Below are 16945 nucleotides of genomic sequence, written 5' to 3'. Positions count from 1 at the left end.
TTTTTTATTTATTAATTCTACTCTTCTTAACTCTTTCTGCAAAATTATTTAAATTAACTTCATTTCAATTTCCAATAAGTAATGGCCCTATAGCAAAGAAACCTTCTCCAGTCTCAACTGCTACAAGAAAATCCCCCACTTTCTTAGGCAAATTATAACCCCTCCACTTTTATTTTGACTGCCAAATCAACTCATAAAATGATGACTATTGACTCCTGGTGTGATGTGATTATATCTATAGGTGCTTACGCAAGCCCAAGGAAAGTATACATATATTATATGAACTCAGATCGTTTTATATTACTTGACATCTATTGATATGTTATAAATGTATATTATTGAATAATCATATAAAGTAGGAAAAAGGGTCTGATATACCTTTCAATTTTATTATTTAGAGCTGATAACTCGCTCGTTATAAAAGTGACTCATATAATGATATTCTTTCTAATTCATATTAAGTGAATTATTGAAACAATTTTAATAATTCATAATTTAAAAAAATTGTACGTTCAAAGTTCAACTTTTCCCTGTATTTATCCTTCCATTTAATTAAGTTTTCACCTATTTCACTTTTACAACAAAATTAATTTAGAAATAATCAAAATATTCAAAAAAAAAAAAGAGGCTTTAATATGTTTCCATTTAAGAAATATGTTATGCTTCAACAATTCACTTAATATGAATCGGAGAGAATATTAAAAATAGTATAAATAAAATCATATATATTATGCTCATAGACAATTCATACTCACCGTCCACCGCGTGTTCTGCTAATGTTATGCCCCTCATAAAATACCTATCGCCAATACCGCTCTGTTAGAAAATATACTTCGATTAATTATATTTTCTAACATAAAAATTACTCTATAAGGCTTTCACAAACTCACCAAAAAAAAAAAAAACATATTTGCCCCAAAACAAACCTATCAATGCAATAAAGATCCTGGATTTTTTTTCCTTTTTTAGTAACACCTCTTGGGTCTCTATAAATAACAACTTTGCATACTTGCTAAAAATCCATATTAGCAATCTTCAAATTGGTTTATGGAAATGAGGGAATTTCCTCTGTACCTAGTAAATATATATATATTCTCTAATCATAATTTGGTGAAAAAAATTGATGTATAAAAGTTTAAACTATAAGTACATGTAAGAAATATATATCTATTAATATATAATTGCGAACTTAATTAGGTTACCTATTTATCATATACATCAAGTACGATGTCTTCTGATGTTTGAATTGACTTTTTTAAAGTAACTTATCAGATAAAAACTTAAAAGTAATATTCTTTTTGTTGAATATTTCTAATTATTTAATAAATATAATGTATGTATGATTTATATGAAGTGGTTTTAAAACTTACCAGTCGAAAAAGGAAGATTCGTTAAAAGTTTCATACAATTGATTGAATAATTTTAATTTATTAAATTACATCTGATCAGTTTCAATTCTATAGAATTGTTAGCGTGTTAGCTGTCACGGTACAACTAATACTTATAGTTAAAAAATATTGAGATATTGTGAATATAAAGTTTTGAATAAATAATATTGAGAATTTGATATAATAAATTATTATTAATGGTAATTAATTTTTAATTACAATTGAATATATACTTTTAGCGACAATTAATACTTTTTATATATATTCCTAAAGTCTAGTGATATTATTTCTAATGACACTCAAAGAATTCATGTCAATTTTTATTGCTGTTAAAAATTATTTTTGTTATAGTGATCGAGACATATTGGGAAAAAATAGAATAAAAGATAAAATAAAATTATTTATTAAATATAAGTGAAGTCAATCTAATTTTTTTTTATAAAAAATTTACTTAAAAAAAAAAAGAACTTGCATGTGTCAAAAGTAAATTGAGCTGTTTTTTCTTATATTTTATAAAAACATAGAGTAGTTCCTAATGACATTTGCGAAATGTGTTAGTATATGGTAAAAACTGGCATATGAACGTCAGGTTAGCAGGAAACTTTGTTTTATGTTGGCTAAGGTACGTACGAAGCTGCTTTAGATCTTCATGGACCACCTTTGAGTGTAACAAGCAGCGTACATCAATTCTCTAACAAAATCTAACAAAAGATACTCTATACTTTTAGGACCACCCACAATCTTTATCTTCAATGTTTTTTCCTAGCTACAAATATTTTGAACTCAAATATTTGACGATTAATTTGACATGCATCTCAAGTCGAAAAAAGTTAAATTTTTATATGTGAAAAGTTTCAAAAAAGCTATTTTTCAAACATATAAATGTACGTTTTCAAAATTTACGATCAAACTTTATCGGGAAGTATAGGCCTTAATTGATTTTTTTCCATTTCTTTCTTGAAGTTTAAAGAAGTGGCTAATATATTTTAACGAGCTGAAGTTCGAAATTCCAACTAAGAAAAAATATATATAAAATTAGATTAGAGAGTAAAAGTAATTTTTTTTTTCTTATACTATAAGTACAAGATGTAATTTTTTTTTATTACACAATTTAAGTACAAGATGTCAAATGCCATATTAAGTTGAAGCAGAACTCTGTGGGTAGGTAAGCTATAGCCTAGACAGCATTGGACCACTAGCTCCATGTTTGGTCCATCTCCCTTCATTGCCACCTAAAAACAACAGCATGACAAAAACATTAAAATTTATGTTATATAAATAGAAAACTCAACTGTCAATTCTCTATAGACACCCTGCAAAAAAGAGAGTTGTAAATAATATAGTGAAAATAATTTGCACTACTCTTTAGTCAAGGGCATAGTCATGCATGCCATTAGTTTAGTCGTTAATGTTTCCTTGGTATTATAGCGTATACTTTAAAAAAGTAATGTACAACAATTACGTCTCAAGGCACATTAGGTCAAAAGTGGTTTGAATTTTGAAGAATCTTGAGAAGAGAGGAGGTAGGAAATTCGGGTTGGAGAAGGAGAACACGTGCAAAATTCATGCATTACCATTAGTAATGCATATATTGTCGAATACAAGAATTTGCACGTGCCCTGCTTCTCCAACATGAGTTACCCACCCATTATTGCCAACATTTCCATTAAAGTTAACTACAACTTTAAAAAAAGAAAAAAGGTATTTTCTTGCATTGTGTGAGTGAATTGTTCATTTTTGAACTTGAGGTGACAAATAAGAAGATTGGGGTAGCTCAAGTATTTATAGCTGGAAAAAGATGTGAGGATGTGGTAGGGGTGGGGATGTGGGTAGGGGTGGGGGTGGTGAATAAATAAAAAGATGGATAGAATTAAAGTAAAGAGGGACAAGAAGAGTTAAAGCTTGGAGTCTTGGAGTGGGCAAATCTTTAAAGACCCCATAGGTGAAGCAATCAAGTAAACAAGTGAAAAGGGGCTATCACAATTGTCTTTTTGGCTCATTGATTTTGATTTTTCAATACCAATTGATGCTGTGGAGTAAAAAGTCTATCCATCACTTTGCAAAAAATTAAAAACACCATCCCATCCCATCCCATCCCACCCCCCACTCTTTATAACATTTACCACACAATACTATATACTCTACTACAATTTACTAGACCCAAAAAAAAAAAGAATTGATGGGATAAAAGAGATTTGAAAACAGAGGGAAAAAAAATTCACAAGTACTATAGATGATTATTATTTTTTTTTTTTGCAATGAAATGCCCAAACATCAATCTCTTTTGATTGCAGCCTTGTTTGTGTGGACGTGTTGCGTACGTTTACATGTCCAAAGTGTATGGCTTGCATTTCAAACCTAGCAAAGCACGAAATATTATTAGATTTGACCTCTTACTTGACACCTCCATTTTACCCTCAATTCAACCCTAGTGAACTTCTTTTTTAGTTTCCTTCTTATTCAATTGACATTTGAAATTTGATTATAACAATTGTCTCCCACTTTTCTCATTCTACGCCTAATGAAAGAACGCTCATCCACGTAAATATTTGTGACTTGTTTTAGATCGTAAAGTCTTTCTTTCATAATTATGTATACAGGGTTTAATTGATTTCAGTGTAGGATTGATCCAAATGGTACTAAAAATAGCAAAGGGAAAGGAAGATTTAGAAAAGAAGGAAATAATATGCATAAGCAAAGGGATATTGAAGGCTAGAGGAATACTGAATGTTCCTGCTGCAGCTAAGCCTGCACTCTACCAAACTATAATAAATATTTTATTGCCATGACTGACCATATTCAGAACTACACCCGTGTCGTCCAACAATTATTTATGACTTTTAATTATTATTAATGTTGACCAATTGGGAAAGTAAGTGATGAATGATGACGCCACACACCACTCCACCAATCAACCTACACCAGAAGATTAGGTGGGTTATATGAGCCAATTGAATTGAAATTAAACCGATTAAATTAATATATAAAATTCTTTTTATAACAAATCTAAGTAAAATTAGACTATATAGCAAGTTAGCAACAGTAACAATAACAACATATTTTGTATGGCTACAATATGAGCTAAGGTAAGATATATGTAAGTTTTTTTTTATAGATATAAAAATCTTGCACTCTACCAGATGAATTCATTTAAATTAAGGATCTTATATGATACTCAACGATAAATCATAACTTATGCCCTATGTGTTTCAAAACTTAATTCGATAATTACGCTATTATCACTACTCAAATCACAAAAAAATAAATGAAAAAGAATAATCAAAAGCATACACAAATTTATATTCACAATCTTGATAAATAAAATTATAATCTATACTCATTTTGTGATTATAGAAAACTTGACGCAGACAACCTTATCTCTATCTTCATGAAAATAGAAAATTATTTTCAACAAACCCTTAATTCTTTCACTATTAAATGAATTTCATAATTTAAACTTAAACAAATCATATTTTCACAAAATAAGTGTACAATTTGATTGACAAGATTTAGATGGTTAGAAAAAGTAAAAGACTTGGTTGATTTTTGCAAGAAAGAGAAAAAGGGATTTGAGTAGCAGGAATACAAGTCTTACCTGAGCAAGGTAAGAAAATGCACGTAGAGGGGTTGCGTGTTCTGCGCGAGTTATTCACCTCACTATTAATTACTTCCGCCATTTTAATTTCACCGTTTTATTTTAATTTGATACAAAATTTCATAAAATAAAAAAAGTTATTATATAATTTTAAATTAAAAAATAGGTAAAATGATTATCAATCTTTAATGTCTTACATACTCTATGTAAAAAGTTAAAATTAAGAATAATTAAAATGGATGAGTATATTACAAATTGTCTTTTCATATATAGTTTCTAAGAACAAATGAAAATGTTTTTATTTTATTTTATAATATTTCAATAGATAAGTAAAAAACATGTTTTTAAATAGTGCAAACTGTAATATAATTTTAGAAAAAAAGTATGAAACAGAAAACTATTAATTTAAATAAAATAATATAGCCATAGTTTATTTTATTTGCAATTTGCAGCAATATTTTTTTTTGTCATCTGGTTCGATATATAATTGACCATTTTCGATATACAAATATATAAAATGTGTTTGTATAAAGCGAGAGAAAAGTGTATATACAAATATAAATCTAATTATATAAATTACAATGTATAAATGAATTTATACAAAATTGAAAAACTTGTATAAAATTAGATACACCTAACGAATTATGTAAATCAAAAATTTAATAGCAGACTTAAAATTTACTAGGAAGCATAATTTTATAAACTATAACTATAATGCATAAATATAATTTTTATATTTGCTATATATAAAAATTAGATCTCAATTTTATTTTATTTTTTTGTTTTGGCATAGTTCATAATTTATGAGTATGTTTTTTAGGAAGGCAGGGGGAGTCCCAAGATAGATATGATTCTCTAAGTTTAGCAAAGGAAAGGTTTTGCTTCTTCCAGTATACCACCTCTAACTCGTACCAATTTTCCCCCATGAATTCTGAGGGGTAATTTATGTCTTTTCTCTTCTCCACTTAAAAATTTTATTTCTCATCAATCATACTATATACTTCTCTCTCACGTTAAATAAAATAGTACTCTTTCGATATATTTTAATCGGACATAAATCTTTTTTTAAAAATAATAATAAAACTTAAAATCTAAAATAAATTTAAGGATTTTTGAGTGTTTATAATTATCTAATTAAAGATAATATAAGTATCTTAAAACATATATTTTTTGAAAGAACTAAAAAAAAGGTTCACGTAATATAGGTCACTAACAAGTATATATTCAAAATTTGTGAAGCGCAATGCTTTTGATTTTGGACAAATCTCGATGGATATAAGTACTAGTTAGCACATTTTGATGATTCCAAATTAATTTTATCTGATAATTTAACAAAATTATAAGAAAATAAATAAAATTTTAGAAAGCTTTCGCAAATAGACATTATAATACTTTTAATTGTGCTTCATAGCTATAGTTTGCATATTTACAGATTGTAGCAATAGTTTATGTTGTCTCGTTTGTATAATTTGTAGATTGTATAATTCGCGAGTTCATTTGTATAATTCAGTTATTTTTGTATGAATTCAAAATAACGAACTTATACAATAAAAAACATCAGAAGTGTAAACACTAATATAAATTATATTATACAAATTTTGAATTACACAAAAGTTATACAAATTATATTATACAAATTTCGAATTATACACATATTATATAAATTGTTTTATATAAATTCTGAATTATATAAATGTACAATTATACAAAATTAAAAAATTAAGCTGCATAATTATAACTAAAAGTAAATCATAAATTGTATTTAAGATAAACTATAACTATATTAACTAATTAACTAATAAATGTTTGATAATACGAGTAATTTTCCCTAAAAATTTTATAAGAATTGTTCTGATGATTTTTTTTTGGGACCGACCCCATCTAATTAATTTTTGGACATTAAGGTTGGATAATGAATCATTTATTCATTTAGCCTGTTTTAGTACGAGCCAAAACAATTCAAATTACTCATTTGTCACTCTACCATTGAGTAGTTGATTATTAAATTAAATATTTCTAATATAATATAAGATAAGAAACTTTTGTATTGAACGATTTTATTTTCTTCTCCATATTGATGATGTCTTATTTCATCATTAACGTTTGTTTGAACATCTCAACGATGAGGATTATATTGATAGCTCAAAGTATTTGTTCTTTTTTAATTGGATAAAGATATAAAGTTAATCGAACATAATAATTTTAATTCAAATTTTATTTTTGCATAGAAAAAATCATCAAATGTTTATAAATTGAATTCAGAACCAATTTACTAATATTAATATCACTATTCTAAGACCTAAAATTCGAGTGCGGAGTTAAAAGGGTAAAAAAAATTATCAAAAATTTCAAAAAGTTATATCAATTTTTTTTAAAAAATAAAACGGTAAAATCGCTTACGATGTAGCGACTTTGGCTTTCTGAAAAAGCAAAATCGCTGCAATAGTAGCGAAATCTTAAGAAAATCATTGGCAGCGATTTTTAATTTATTTTTTTTAAAAATCAAATCTTTTTTAATTTTGAAAATCGCTCCACTTGGAGCGACTTGTTTAAATTTTTTCTTGAAACTTAATTTAATCGGCTAAATTTTTTTGCAGCGATTTAATTAAATTTTCAAAAAAAAAGATATAAATTAAGTGTAAATCGCTGCCTTTACAGCGATTTGATTTTTTTTAAAAAAATTAATTAAAAATCGCTGCCAATGATTTTAAAAAAGAAATTGAATCAATTTTTTTTAAATAAAGCAAAAATTAAAATTAAAAATTAAAAAGTTTAATGGAAGTCGCTGCAGTAGCAGCGGCCTATAAAAAACATTATTTTTTTTAAATTTTGAAAATCGTTCCGTGTGGAGCGATTTGTTTAATTTTTATTTTATTTTTTTTTAAAAAAACAAATTTAAGATATCGCTGTTATTGCAGTGATTTTATTTTTTCAGACGGCCAAAGTCGTTACATCATGAGCGATTTTACCATTTTAACTTTAAAAAAAATTGATATACCCTTTTAGAATTTTTGTACCTTTTAACTCCGCACTACTGCTCAAATTCTTCTATCTGGTTTTATTTAACTCAATATAAATTTGAGATGATAGATACATACATTTCGTCTCGTAGATCTTTAGAAAAATTTACCATTATTTAATCATTTCATTTTTCATAAGGGAGGAGTGAGGTTACATATAATTAAGAAAAATGCTTACTACTTACGATTAGAGCTAGACGTCAAAATTGTTGACCCAATTGCATATCTAAGAAAATAGCAATATGAGACAGGTGAATTTGAGTTCTACGTCGAACATATTCGTAATGAGTTTGATCTTATTATATGTAAAGATAACTACATTTTTTAAATTCTTACGTATATATATACATAAATTGATCTAAAAGAAACGTGCTCAGTTAAACCGAGCATCAGCCTAGATCCCGGTTGTGAGTGAGATAAAGAGCACGGAATAACCAAGTTAGCAAGTCAATGACAACATGTATATATAAAAAGCAAGCAAACACTTAAATGTTTGCTTACATTAGATTAAATAGTACAGCAGAGCAGACGAAACCAGCAATGCTTCTGTTTCTTCCTTTTATTGTCTTGACTTCACTTAAGGCGCTTTTACTCTTTTTACTGATTCACCTCAAAATTTTAATCCTATATCCAAATTTACTTACTTATATTACTCTCTGAGCAATTTGGAATTTAAACTGCCTTGTCATGCCAAAAACAATTTTTTTTAATACATTCGTATAATTGAACATATTTAAAATTTTAGTGGTAAATTGACGCTCTAATCATAAAGTGATAAAAGGGCCTGAAATCAAAAACTCAAATCACCGATAGAGCTGAGAATGACATTAAAATTGAAAAATTGTTTCTTTTGATGGTAAATTAGTTTACTTGTTGTAGCTGTGATGAAAACCTACAAATGTAAGTAGATAAGTTTTACCTACATTAAATTTTTATTTATTACATATTACGCGCAGACGACATCATAAAATGTATATATGGTAGTTGCACTTCTGTTTGATAGTGAAACTCCTACTTCTCACATTCAAAGCAATAGAAACTGATGAAGGAATCTTTACCAACTCTGCTCAGCCAGCTAATTGAAACATTACTAGCACTTTGCAATTTGGGGTGTCGAGATGAGCCCAAATATAAGTAATCATACCAGTCAGTCTAGAATTTTATGGTTTCAGCTTTCAAAATATTTCGAATCCAGTCAATTTCAACCTTCAACATTTTAAAATAACTTTTCAATTGAGCAAAATTTAATCACCAACTTAACCCGTTTTAATACTTTCTATTTGCATTGATATAATGTGTGTTTCATATAGAATGTTCAATTAATATGTATCATATATTTTCTAGGATTCAATTCATTTGTAACTTTTTTTGTTTATTATTTTCTTGAGTTTAAATTCAATTTTTTGTTAAAAAAGAAAATTTCAAATATGTTAAAATTATTGAGATTAAGCTGGTCAAAAAAGTTCATGACCCAACTTAATTTTTAGTCGAAATAAATTTGAACAGGTACTAACTCGGCCTGATTTCTATTTCGATCTATTCTAATAAGAGGAATTTTCGCATATAGCTACTCAAAAATAGCCTAATTACACTACATAATTATAGTTTGCTAATTACAATTTGAAAAGCTACGTGTTGTCAGAAAGGAGGATAGCGAGCGAGACTGGGAGAAGGAGGAGAGAGGCGAGCAAGAGATGACAGAGAGTGGGAGAGAGCTGAATTATATATGTATATTGGTTTATTGTATATTATACATATGTATTTTTCTGGCGAGAGATTGAGAAAGGGAGGAGAGAGGCGAGCGAGAGAGGACAATAATTTGTATAATCCGTGTATCGTTTGTATAATTTGCAAGTACATTTGTATAATTCATGTGTTTTTGTATAATTGGATGAAATAAAGTCTGAAGTTATACAAATATAATAAAATTCGAAATAATGGATTGATACAAATATAAACAAATGAAGTTTAAACAATTATACGAAATATATAATACGAATACCATTATATATTATATTAAACAAATTCAAAAACTGAAAAAGATTGATGTTTATAATGACAACTCTGAAAAACCAAATAAAATCATCGTCAAACAATCATATACAAATACAAATCAAACAGAGAATTATTAAGCTGCGAATTATAAAATGTGACAAATTATACAATTACAAATGTGACTAAGACCTCATTTGTTTACATTAAGAGTAACAGTTTGAATCTGAATACACATCTGAATATTAAGATTCGCATTAAGATTCAGGTGTTCTAATCTTGAATACACATCTGAATATTAAGATGTGGTCTCTAAATATGAAGACTAAATAATTAACACTGTTTGTTTCAATATTAGAATGTGCAGTGAAATTAACATTAAATTAATGAAATAGCAATACAATTTCATTTCAATAAAATATACCGTTTTTGATTTAAAAAAAAAAAGGTTTTAAAAGTTTTAATAATCATGATTTGGAAGTACAATTTTTTTCATTCAAAAACCTTGATAAACGAAAATACACCAACAGTGTTATTAACACAGTCAATACAAGAAAATTATTAATAAAAATAAAAACTTGAAATGATTTATGAAAACTTACCAGTTCAAGAGGAAAAAAATGGTGTGTGATTGAGGAGAAAGAGAGTTTTTAGTTATGAGATAAAAGAGCACGCTTAAAGCAGCGAAGCGATAATTTATTATTTGATAACTTATTAAATGAGTCTGAATGTTGTTCATAGTCTCCTACATATCTTATTCATTCAGACCTATTAAGAGACTTTTTAAAAAATAAAACAAATAAACTTAATTGGCTGAATCTGAATGATTCAGATTCAGCCCTAAAACCAAACGTACTTAATGGACTAAATCTGAACGATTCAGATTCAAACTTTTATAAAGTGCAACAAATAAGGCCTAAATATACAAACTTAAAGTCAACGCACATAATAATGTATATTGTAAAAATTTAATTAACCAAATAATTTTTCCTTTAAATAACTCATACATCAACCCAACCCAACCAACCCACTCATTTGATACCTTCGAGTCTTCAATCCATGTCATAGATTGAAGCGTGTTACTATTGTTTTTGCTTCTAAGATCGGGTTTTTATGAACATATCAGGCATCAGCTAATCCTTTCATATACAAAAGCACGTGTTTCTTGGCTTGTTCGTCTTGCCACAAGACATTACAACTGATATCAAACTTACGTAGGAGCATAAAGTTTTTAATAAATTGTCAAAAAAAAGTATTGACATGGTTCAAAAGTATATTTAACTCGTGTTACAAGATCGGAAGTGTTTTTAAATTCAGATAGTCTAGTAAAGGAATATTTTTAAAGATATTAACAACTCAAGAATGAAACTAATAATTCACATCGAAATTGAAAATGTCTAAAATACTCTTCTAAAAGGACAAGTGGAGAACTATCAGGGTGCTCTCTTGCAATTGCAAGAATCCTAAATTACAACAAGCGACAAGACAATCTACGGTAATTGCCAACGCTACAAATTATGGAGTCTCCACTGTATGCATGTGGTTTTGGCACGATCTGTTACAAGTTCTAAAAACAGATAAAAATAATAACAAGTGCATCCACAGGGAATGAACTTGTTTTCGAGGAAAAGTAGCAATAAAAGATATCGCAAGATATCAACACTTCCTGATATTATTCTAGTTTTGTTTCAGTTTTAACCAATAATACTTGAATTCCTAGCTTCCAAAGCTTTTGTTCTACTTCAATTAATACAATAATGAATTCATCTTCGTATGTAAACAAACAAGAAATCACAACACCGCAGACAACTAAGTTACTTAAGCATCATAATGAGTACCTCACCAACAACAATTTGGGAACGTCAAACAGCAACTTAGCAACTTTTTCCACCAACAAAAGCCAAGTAGTGATGATGTAAATCATATTCTCGCAAATGCAGCGCAAAAGAAACCAGCAAGTATACTTGATCAGAAGCAACCTCTAAATAGCAAACGTTTAGAAAACAAATCTAAGAAGATTGATTGCATTGCAGGAGAAATAAACCAACTACAAGATAGCTAGCTAATCACATTCTCCATATTGAGGCAAAGAGCATAGTTATAACTTCGTTGACAAAATTGTAAATACTGTCTCACAAGGCAAAAAAAATCCAGATAATGAAGAGCTACAAAACTAAAGTTCAACAAAGGACACTTTCTATCAAGCTGACCAATTCAAGCTTCTCAGTCTTCCTCCTCAGCCTCATTGTCAGCAATGTTGAAGTACCTCAACTCATAAACATTACGGTCCTTGTTTGAGGAAATTACTCGGAGCCAATCACGGACACTGTTCTTCTTTAAATACTTCTTAGTCAAGTATTTCAAATACCTGGTCAAAAAAGCAAACATTACCAAATAGAACACAATGGATGAAAAAACATTTTATAAGATTAAGCTACAGTATAATAGGACCATAAATTGAATTGCCAAGCAAGCTTTTGACAAATGAATCCAACAAAGATGTTGCTCTGGACCTTACTGTTGCCAAAATAACATCACCTCCAACTTTGTTTTTTGTTAAAGACAAATAAATAAGGAGACCACAGAACATGATCCCACTCAAATGAAAAATAAACTTTTGTTGAATTATTCTAAACTGCACTACACAATAAATTGTTATCTGCCGCTGCATATGGAAGTTACAGAACCCAGGCACAAGATCAGCTTCAAACTTCAGCATCAACTCACCATTATGCCAACGAACACTATGTTATCCAATGGATTTGATACAATACTACATCATCCACCAGTCACCCTTTGAAGTTCATTTATCCAACTTTACTCTGATTTGGGTAATACATACAATTATCCAAGACAGGTAATTTAACCGTTCTCCGCGGGCGAATTTATTGTTTTATATATTAAATTCATCAACCAGTCACCCTTTGAAGTTCATTTATCCAACTTTATTCTGTTTTGGGTAATACATACAATTATCCAAGACAGGTAATTTAACCGTCCTCAGCGGGCGAATTTATTGTTTTATATATTAAATTTTTCTTTCTACGAACTCCACATAATTTCTATTCACATTTTCCATATGTCTACAACTCCAAATATATGGATAGAAATATACATCTAAAGACTAATTATCATCAAAACATTATTAGTTCTTCATCGGGCATACCATATATAGAGAATTAACAATGGATTGGACATTCAAATTAGTACATTGAGACTATCCATAAATCTTAATAAATAATCAAAAAGCATGACCAACTTATAATAATTTAGAACTTGTACTCGCCACAGCATTCAAAAAAAGTAACAGTTGGGTATCTCCATAAACATATAAAGGATAGAAGCATGGGTCAACAACAAAGGTGAAGCCTTACCTCTTGGAGAAGGTGCTATCGGAGGTGACGGTGATTTTGGTTTTGTCACGTGTTACAGTCACGGAGTCACCAAGAGCTCCAGCCTTTCCTCCAACCTTGATGCGCTCCTGAAGAAACTTCTCCAAAGAGGCGATTTCCATGATGTTGTCCTCAACAGGCTTTGCGCAATCGATCACGAAGGTGGCTCCCTTCTTCTTCCCACCCTTGGTGGCTCCGCTGCTTCCTTTACTCATCTTCTCCGACGATTGACAGGAAAAACCCTACCTGCATTTCCACGAAAAACATATAACTATCACACATCAAAAAATCAAATTGTGGAACGAAGAGGGGATCAGATAACTTACCTGAAAAGCTGCGGCGATTGGGAAGAACAATGAGAAGAGAAATGGTTAGGGTTTCTGAGCGTGGGGTTTATATATTACTGGGTGTGATTTATGTTTCTATTGTGGATCGTCGTTGCGGTCCATCAGCATTTTGGGCTAATGTTGTGAGTCCACTCACCTAGGCCCATTATTATTAGTAAGAATCTAGAAGGGTAAATTGGGGATAACAGAAGAGTGATATAGAAAGAATAAATTGGTCATTTTATAATTATTTTATATATTAAACTAATAAACATATTCAAATATAAAGGAGAAGTCTCGTGCGTAGAACACATGGAGATAGCGGAGTTTGAAAAAGAATCGCAATTCGGATCCTTAAGGGTGTAAATATAGACAATTTACTCTAAACAATGTCACTGTATTCACAACTCAAATTCATGACATATAGATCATATAAAAATAACTTTATCATTATTTTAAAATTCTTGTAAAATAATTAGAGATTTTCAATCTATATTAACCAAAAAAATCTTGTTGCTTAAGTATCATAACTGTTACACTATACCCTTGAAACATTGTTGCTTATCATGAATTTCACTAATAGGTCATACACAAGTTGTGAGATTGGAGCAATCATATTACAAATTAATACAGGTCCTTCTACATCACAATACACTGAAAAGAACTTTAATTTTTTATATAAAATAAATAAATTCGACCCCTTCGTTTTATTATTATGTATTATAGATATATAGAGTCTTTCCCAATAATTATATGTAACAATCAAGGACTTAATTTGTTATTAATGAACTTCACCAATCAAATAGGTATAGGTTATCATTGTTGTTGTTTTCAACTAGACGAAAGTCATTTTACGCTTCAATGTTTTCTTTATTGATTTTCTTCCCAAATGTATAACTAAAGGATCGACAAAATTTAATTACAATTCCATATAATATACTATAAGAGTAATTTCATTTCTGGGAAATTATTTTATTATAAATCAATTTATGTTTCATATACATATATATCTATTTTTAATAATATTGAAGGGTTTATTTTTTGCTAAAATTGTTATTAATCGACAATTGTACCGTACAAACATAAATTGAAGTTTGAAGTCAAAAAGGTAAAAAGATTTATAAAAATTTCAAAAGGACAGCCAAGACAGCGATTTAAAAAAAGATGGCTAAAGTAGCGATTTTAGTTGGAGAAAAAAAATTGAACTTAAATAATTGTTGTTGCGCCAACGATTTTAGTTAAATGAACAAAATCGCTATCTTGACAGTAACTTTTTTTAAATGGAGTAACAATGTCAATTTTGTGTCAGAGAAAAATTGCTTCATCAGGAGCGATTTTGACTTTGATGTGTCCTTTTGAATTTTTTGATAATTTTATTTGCTCTTTTGACTCCAACACTCACATAATTGTATTAGTTTTATTCTAGATATATTGTTATTACAGTAAACTCACACTTACTAATGCATATACTCTTTTTTAAAAAAAATAAGAGGATTACGAATATGAGAAATCAAATCGTTAGTAAAGTGGAAGTGCATATAGTCGATCAAACTCAAGGTTCCTCATATTGCTCTTTTGCTTTCCTAAACTTTTGTCAAGTGTTTTCTAACTTTCTTTTACCAGCCAAATTAGAATTGAATCAAAAGGAAAGTATGACTATACAATTTTGTAGGACCTTAAAATTTTCTATTTCAACCAGCAATAATCCTGTCCATTCATTCAATGAATCAGAAAGATAAATGAAAATTAAACAAAAACTACTAGTTGATAGGAAAAATTCTCTATGTTTTCGTATTTTGTTATTCAAAACATCGATTACAAAAAACATGTCAGGAACCTAGCATAGGGCTGGCTGGTGTTACCACAAATAATTTTGACATAAAAATTTACAAAATTCGTTGCTTCATTTCTTCTGTGCAAATGAATTCATGTTGACAAAGCTGGGATATCGTTGGGCATTGTCGTTGGTTTTGTGATCATAATACTCAACTGCTGCAGCACCGGCTAACGCGGCGAGTGTAAGTGCTTGTGCGTGCAATCTTATTTCACATCAACAAAAAATATTAAAGTTGGCAACAAACATGACACCTAATAATAAATCTAATTATAAGAAAATGGAGAATTAATATATGAGAAATTGGTACCTAGCGTGGATGAGCCTGACACTGGTTTTCATGCTGGGTTTTGACCAATTGTAAGCCACCGATCCCACTATTCCACTTAGCCACAGAGATCCTTGGGGAAAATTCATCCAAATCAATATGAATTTCAAATTAACAGCAAATAGATCTGAAAAAATGAAATGAAAAATTACCGACGGTGCGAAGCTTGTGGTCAGAAATCCATTCCCTAGCAGATTCAAAGCTGGTTTTTTGATTAGATGCATCCATCTTTAGAACACAACAAAGATGGAGAATCTAATTTTATTTTTTATTTTTGTAAGAGAAATAATGAAATTGTTTTGCCATCCTGCTTTTTATATTTGCATTTTGCGGTTAGAGAAATGGAAGGAGAAAGATTAGTGAAATTTGCAACACGAGAAGCAACGGGATCCGCATCTTTTTAGCATGTGAAAAAGGTAGTAGTTTTTTTTCTTTTTTCAATATGCCACCAAAAGACTTGACAAAACACTTGTCCTCTTGTTTTTGATTTAATAATAATAATATAACCAATAATAACAATTTTTATTAATTTTTTAATAAATAATAATTTTTTTGTGCTTGAAAATAAAGTAGTGTAGCTGACAATTTCACACGTGTTTTTAACTTTGCCAATTTATCTTTATCCTATTTCGGTCATTTTTCTGAAAATATTGAAGACTAGAAAAACTTTAATTTTTTGATCGATCTTAGAACATTTCGTAAATGCTTTAATTAAGTTATCAAAAAGAATTTATTTGGTGGTTTCTGTAAGAGTTAGTGTTTTAATTAATTTTGAAACAAATTCATCCATTTTGAAATAACAAATACATGAATGTGAGTTATAACATTCATTTATTTAATTCTTTGTTATAAACATTTGCAACAAGTTTTTTTTAATTCTACATTATGGGTTTTTGAAAGATAAATTTTTTGTTTCCAATTCATGAACCTAATGAATTCTATTAATTAAAATTTTTTTTCTTGCAAAACTCTTTATCCTATAAATTGAGTTTCTTTTGGTTGAAAAAAATAAGCATTCAAACAAAAGTACTTTCCTTTGAAAATACTGGTAAGACATTGATCAAAAGGTG

General features: G+C 28.9%; 2 protein-coding genes and 1 non-coding gene across 3 annotated transcripts; all 3 read right to left on the bottom strand.

Annotated features, from left to right (window-relative positions):
- Nucleotides 1-2924: 2924 nt before the first annotated feature.
- On the bottom strand, nt 2925-3020 carry MIR164b (microRNA MIR164b). Its single transcript, NR_130076.1, has one exon. It is a non-coding gene; the product is annotated as a microRNA MIR164b (primary transcript).
- Nucleotides 3021-11990: 8970 nt separating this feature from the next.
- Nucleotides 11991-13762, bottom strand: LOC101258008 (large ribosomal subunit protein eL22y). Its single transcript, XM_004230204.5, has 3 exons — nt 13714-13762; nt 13370-13633; nt 11991-12363 (listed from the first exon to the last, which is right to left on the bottom strand). Exons 2-3 carry the CDS (start codon nt 13600-13602, stop codon nt 12219-12221), a joined length of 378 nt encoding a protein of 125 aa, XP_004230252.1. The 5' UTR covers nt 13603-13633; nt 13714-13762; the 3' UTR covers nt 11991-12218.
- Nucleotides 13763-15477: 1715 nt separating this feature from the next.
- LOC101257510 (uncharacterized) lies at nt 15478-16188 on the bottom strand. Its single transcript, XM_004230203.5, has 3 exons — nt 16028-16188; nt 15858-15948; nt 15478-15752 (listed from the first exon to the last, which is right to left on the bottom strand). Exons 1-3 carry the CDS (start codon nt 16101-16103, stop codon nt 15617-15619), a joined length of 303 nt encoding a protein of 100 aa, XP_004230251.1. The 5' UTR covers nt 16104-16188; the 3' UTR covers nt 15478-15616.
- Nucleotides 16189-16945: the final 757 nt, after the last annotated feature.

The sequence above is a fragment of the Solanum lycopersicum genome, chromosome 1 (assembly GCF_036512215.1).
Source record: "Solanum lycopersicum chromosome 1, SLM_r2.1".
Taxonomy (NCBI): Eukaryota; Viridiplantae; Streptophyta; class Magnoliopsida; order Solanales; family Solanaceae; genus Solanum; species Solanum lycopersicum.
The sequence above is the reverse complement of the archived record's forward strand: the minus strand, read 5'-3'. Positions and strand labels throughout refer to the sequence as shown.

Excerpts from the sequence above, each read along its gene's own strand:
- LOC101258008 (XM_004230204.5), bottom strand. The coding sequence starts at position 13,602 with ATGAGTAAAGGAAGCAGCGGAGCCACCAAGGGTGGGAAGAAGAAGGGA. Across the intron at positions 12,364-13,369 it reads GATAGCACCTTCTCCAAGAG|GTATTTGAAATACTTGACTA; the intron begins GTAAGGCTTCAC and ends TTTTTTGACCAG.
- LOC101257510 (XM_004230203.5), bottom strand. The coding sequence starts at position 16,103 with ATGGATGCATCTAATCAAAAAACCAGCTTTGAATCTGCTAGGGAATGG. Across the intron at positions 15,949-16,027 it reads CCACAAGCTTCGCACCGTCG|GATCTCTGTGGCTAAGTGGA; the intron begins GTAATTTTTCAT and ends ATTTTCCCCAAG. Across the intron at positions 15,753-15,857 it reads GTCAGGCTCATCCACGCTAG|ATTGCACGCACAAGCACTTA; the intron begins GTACCAATTTCT and ends ATGTGAAATAAG.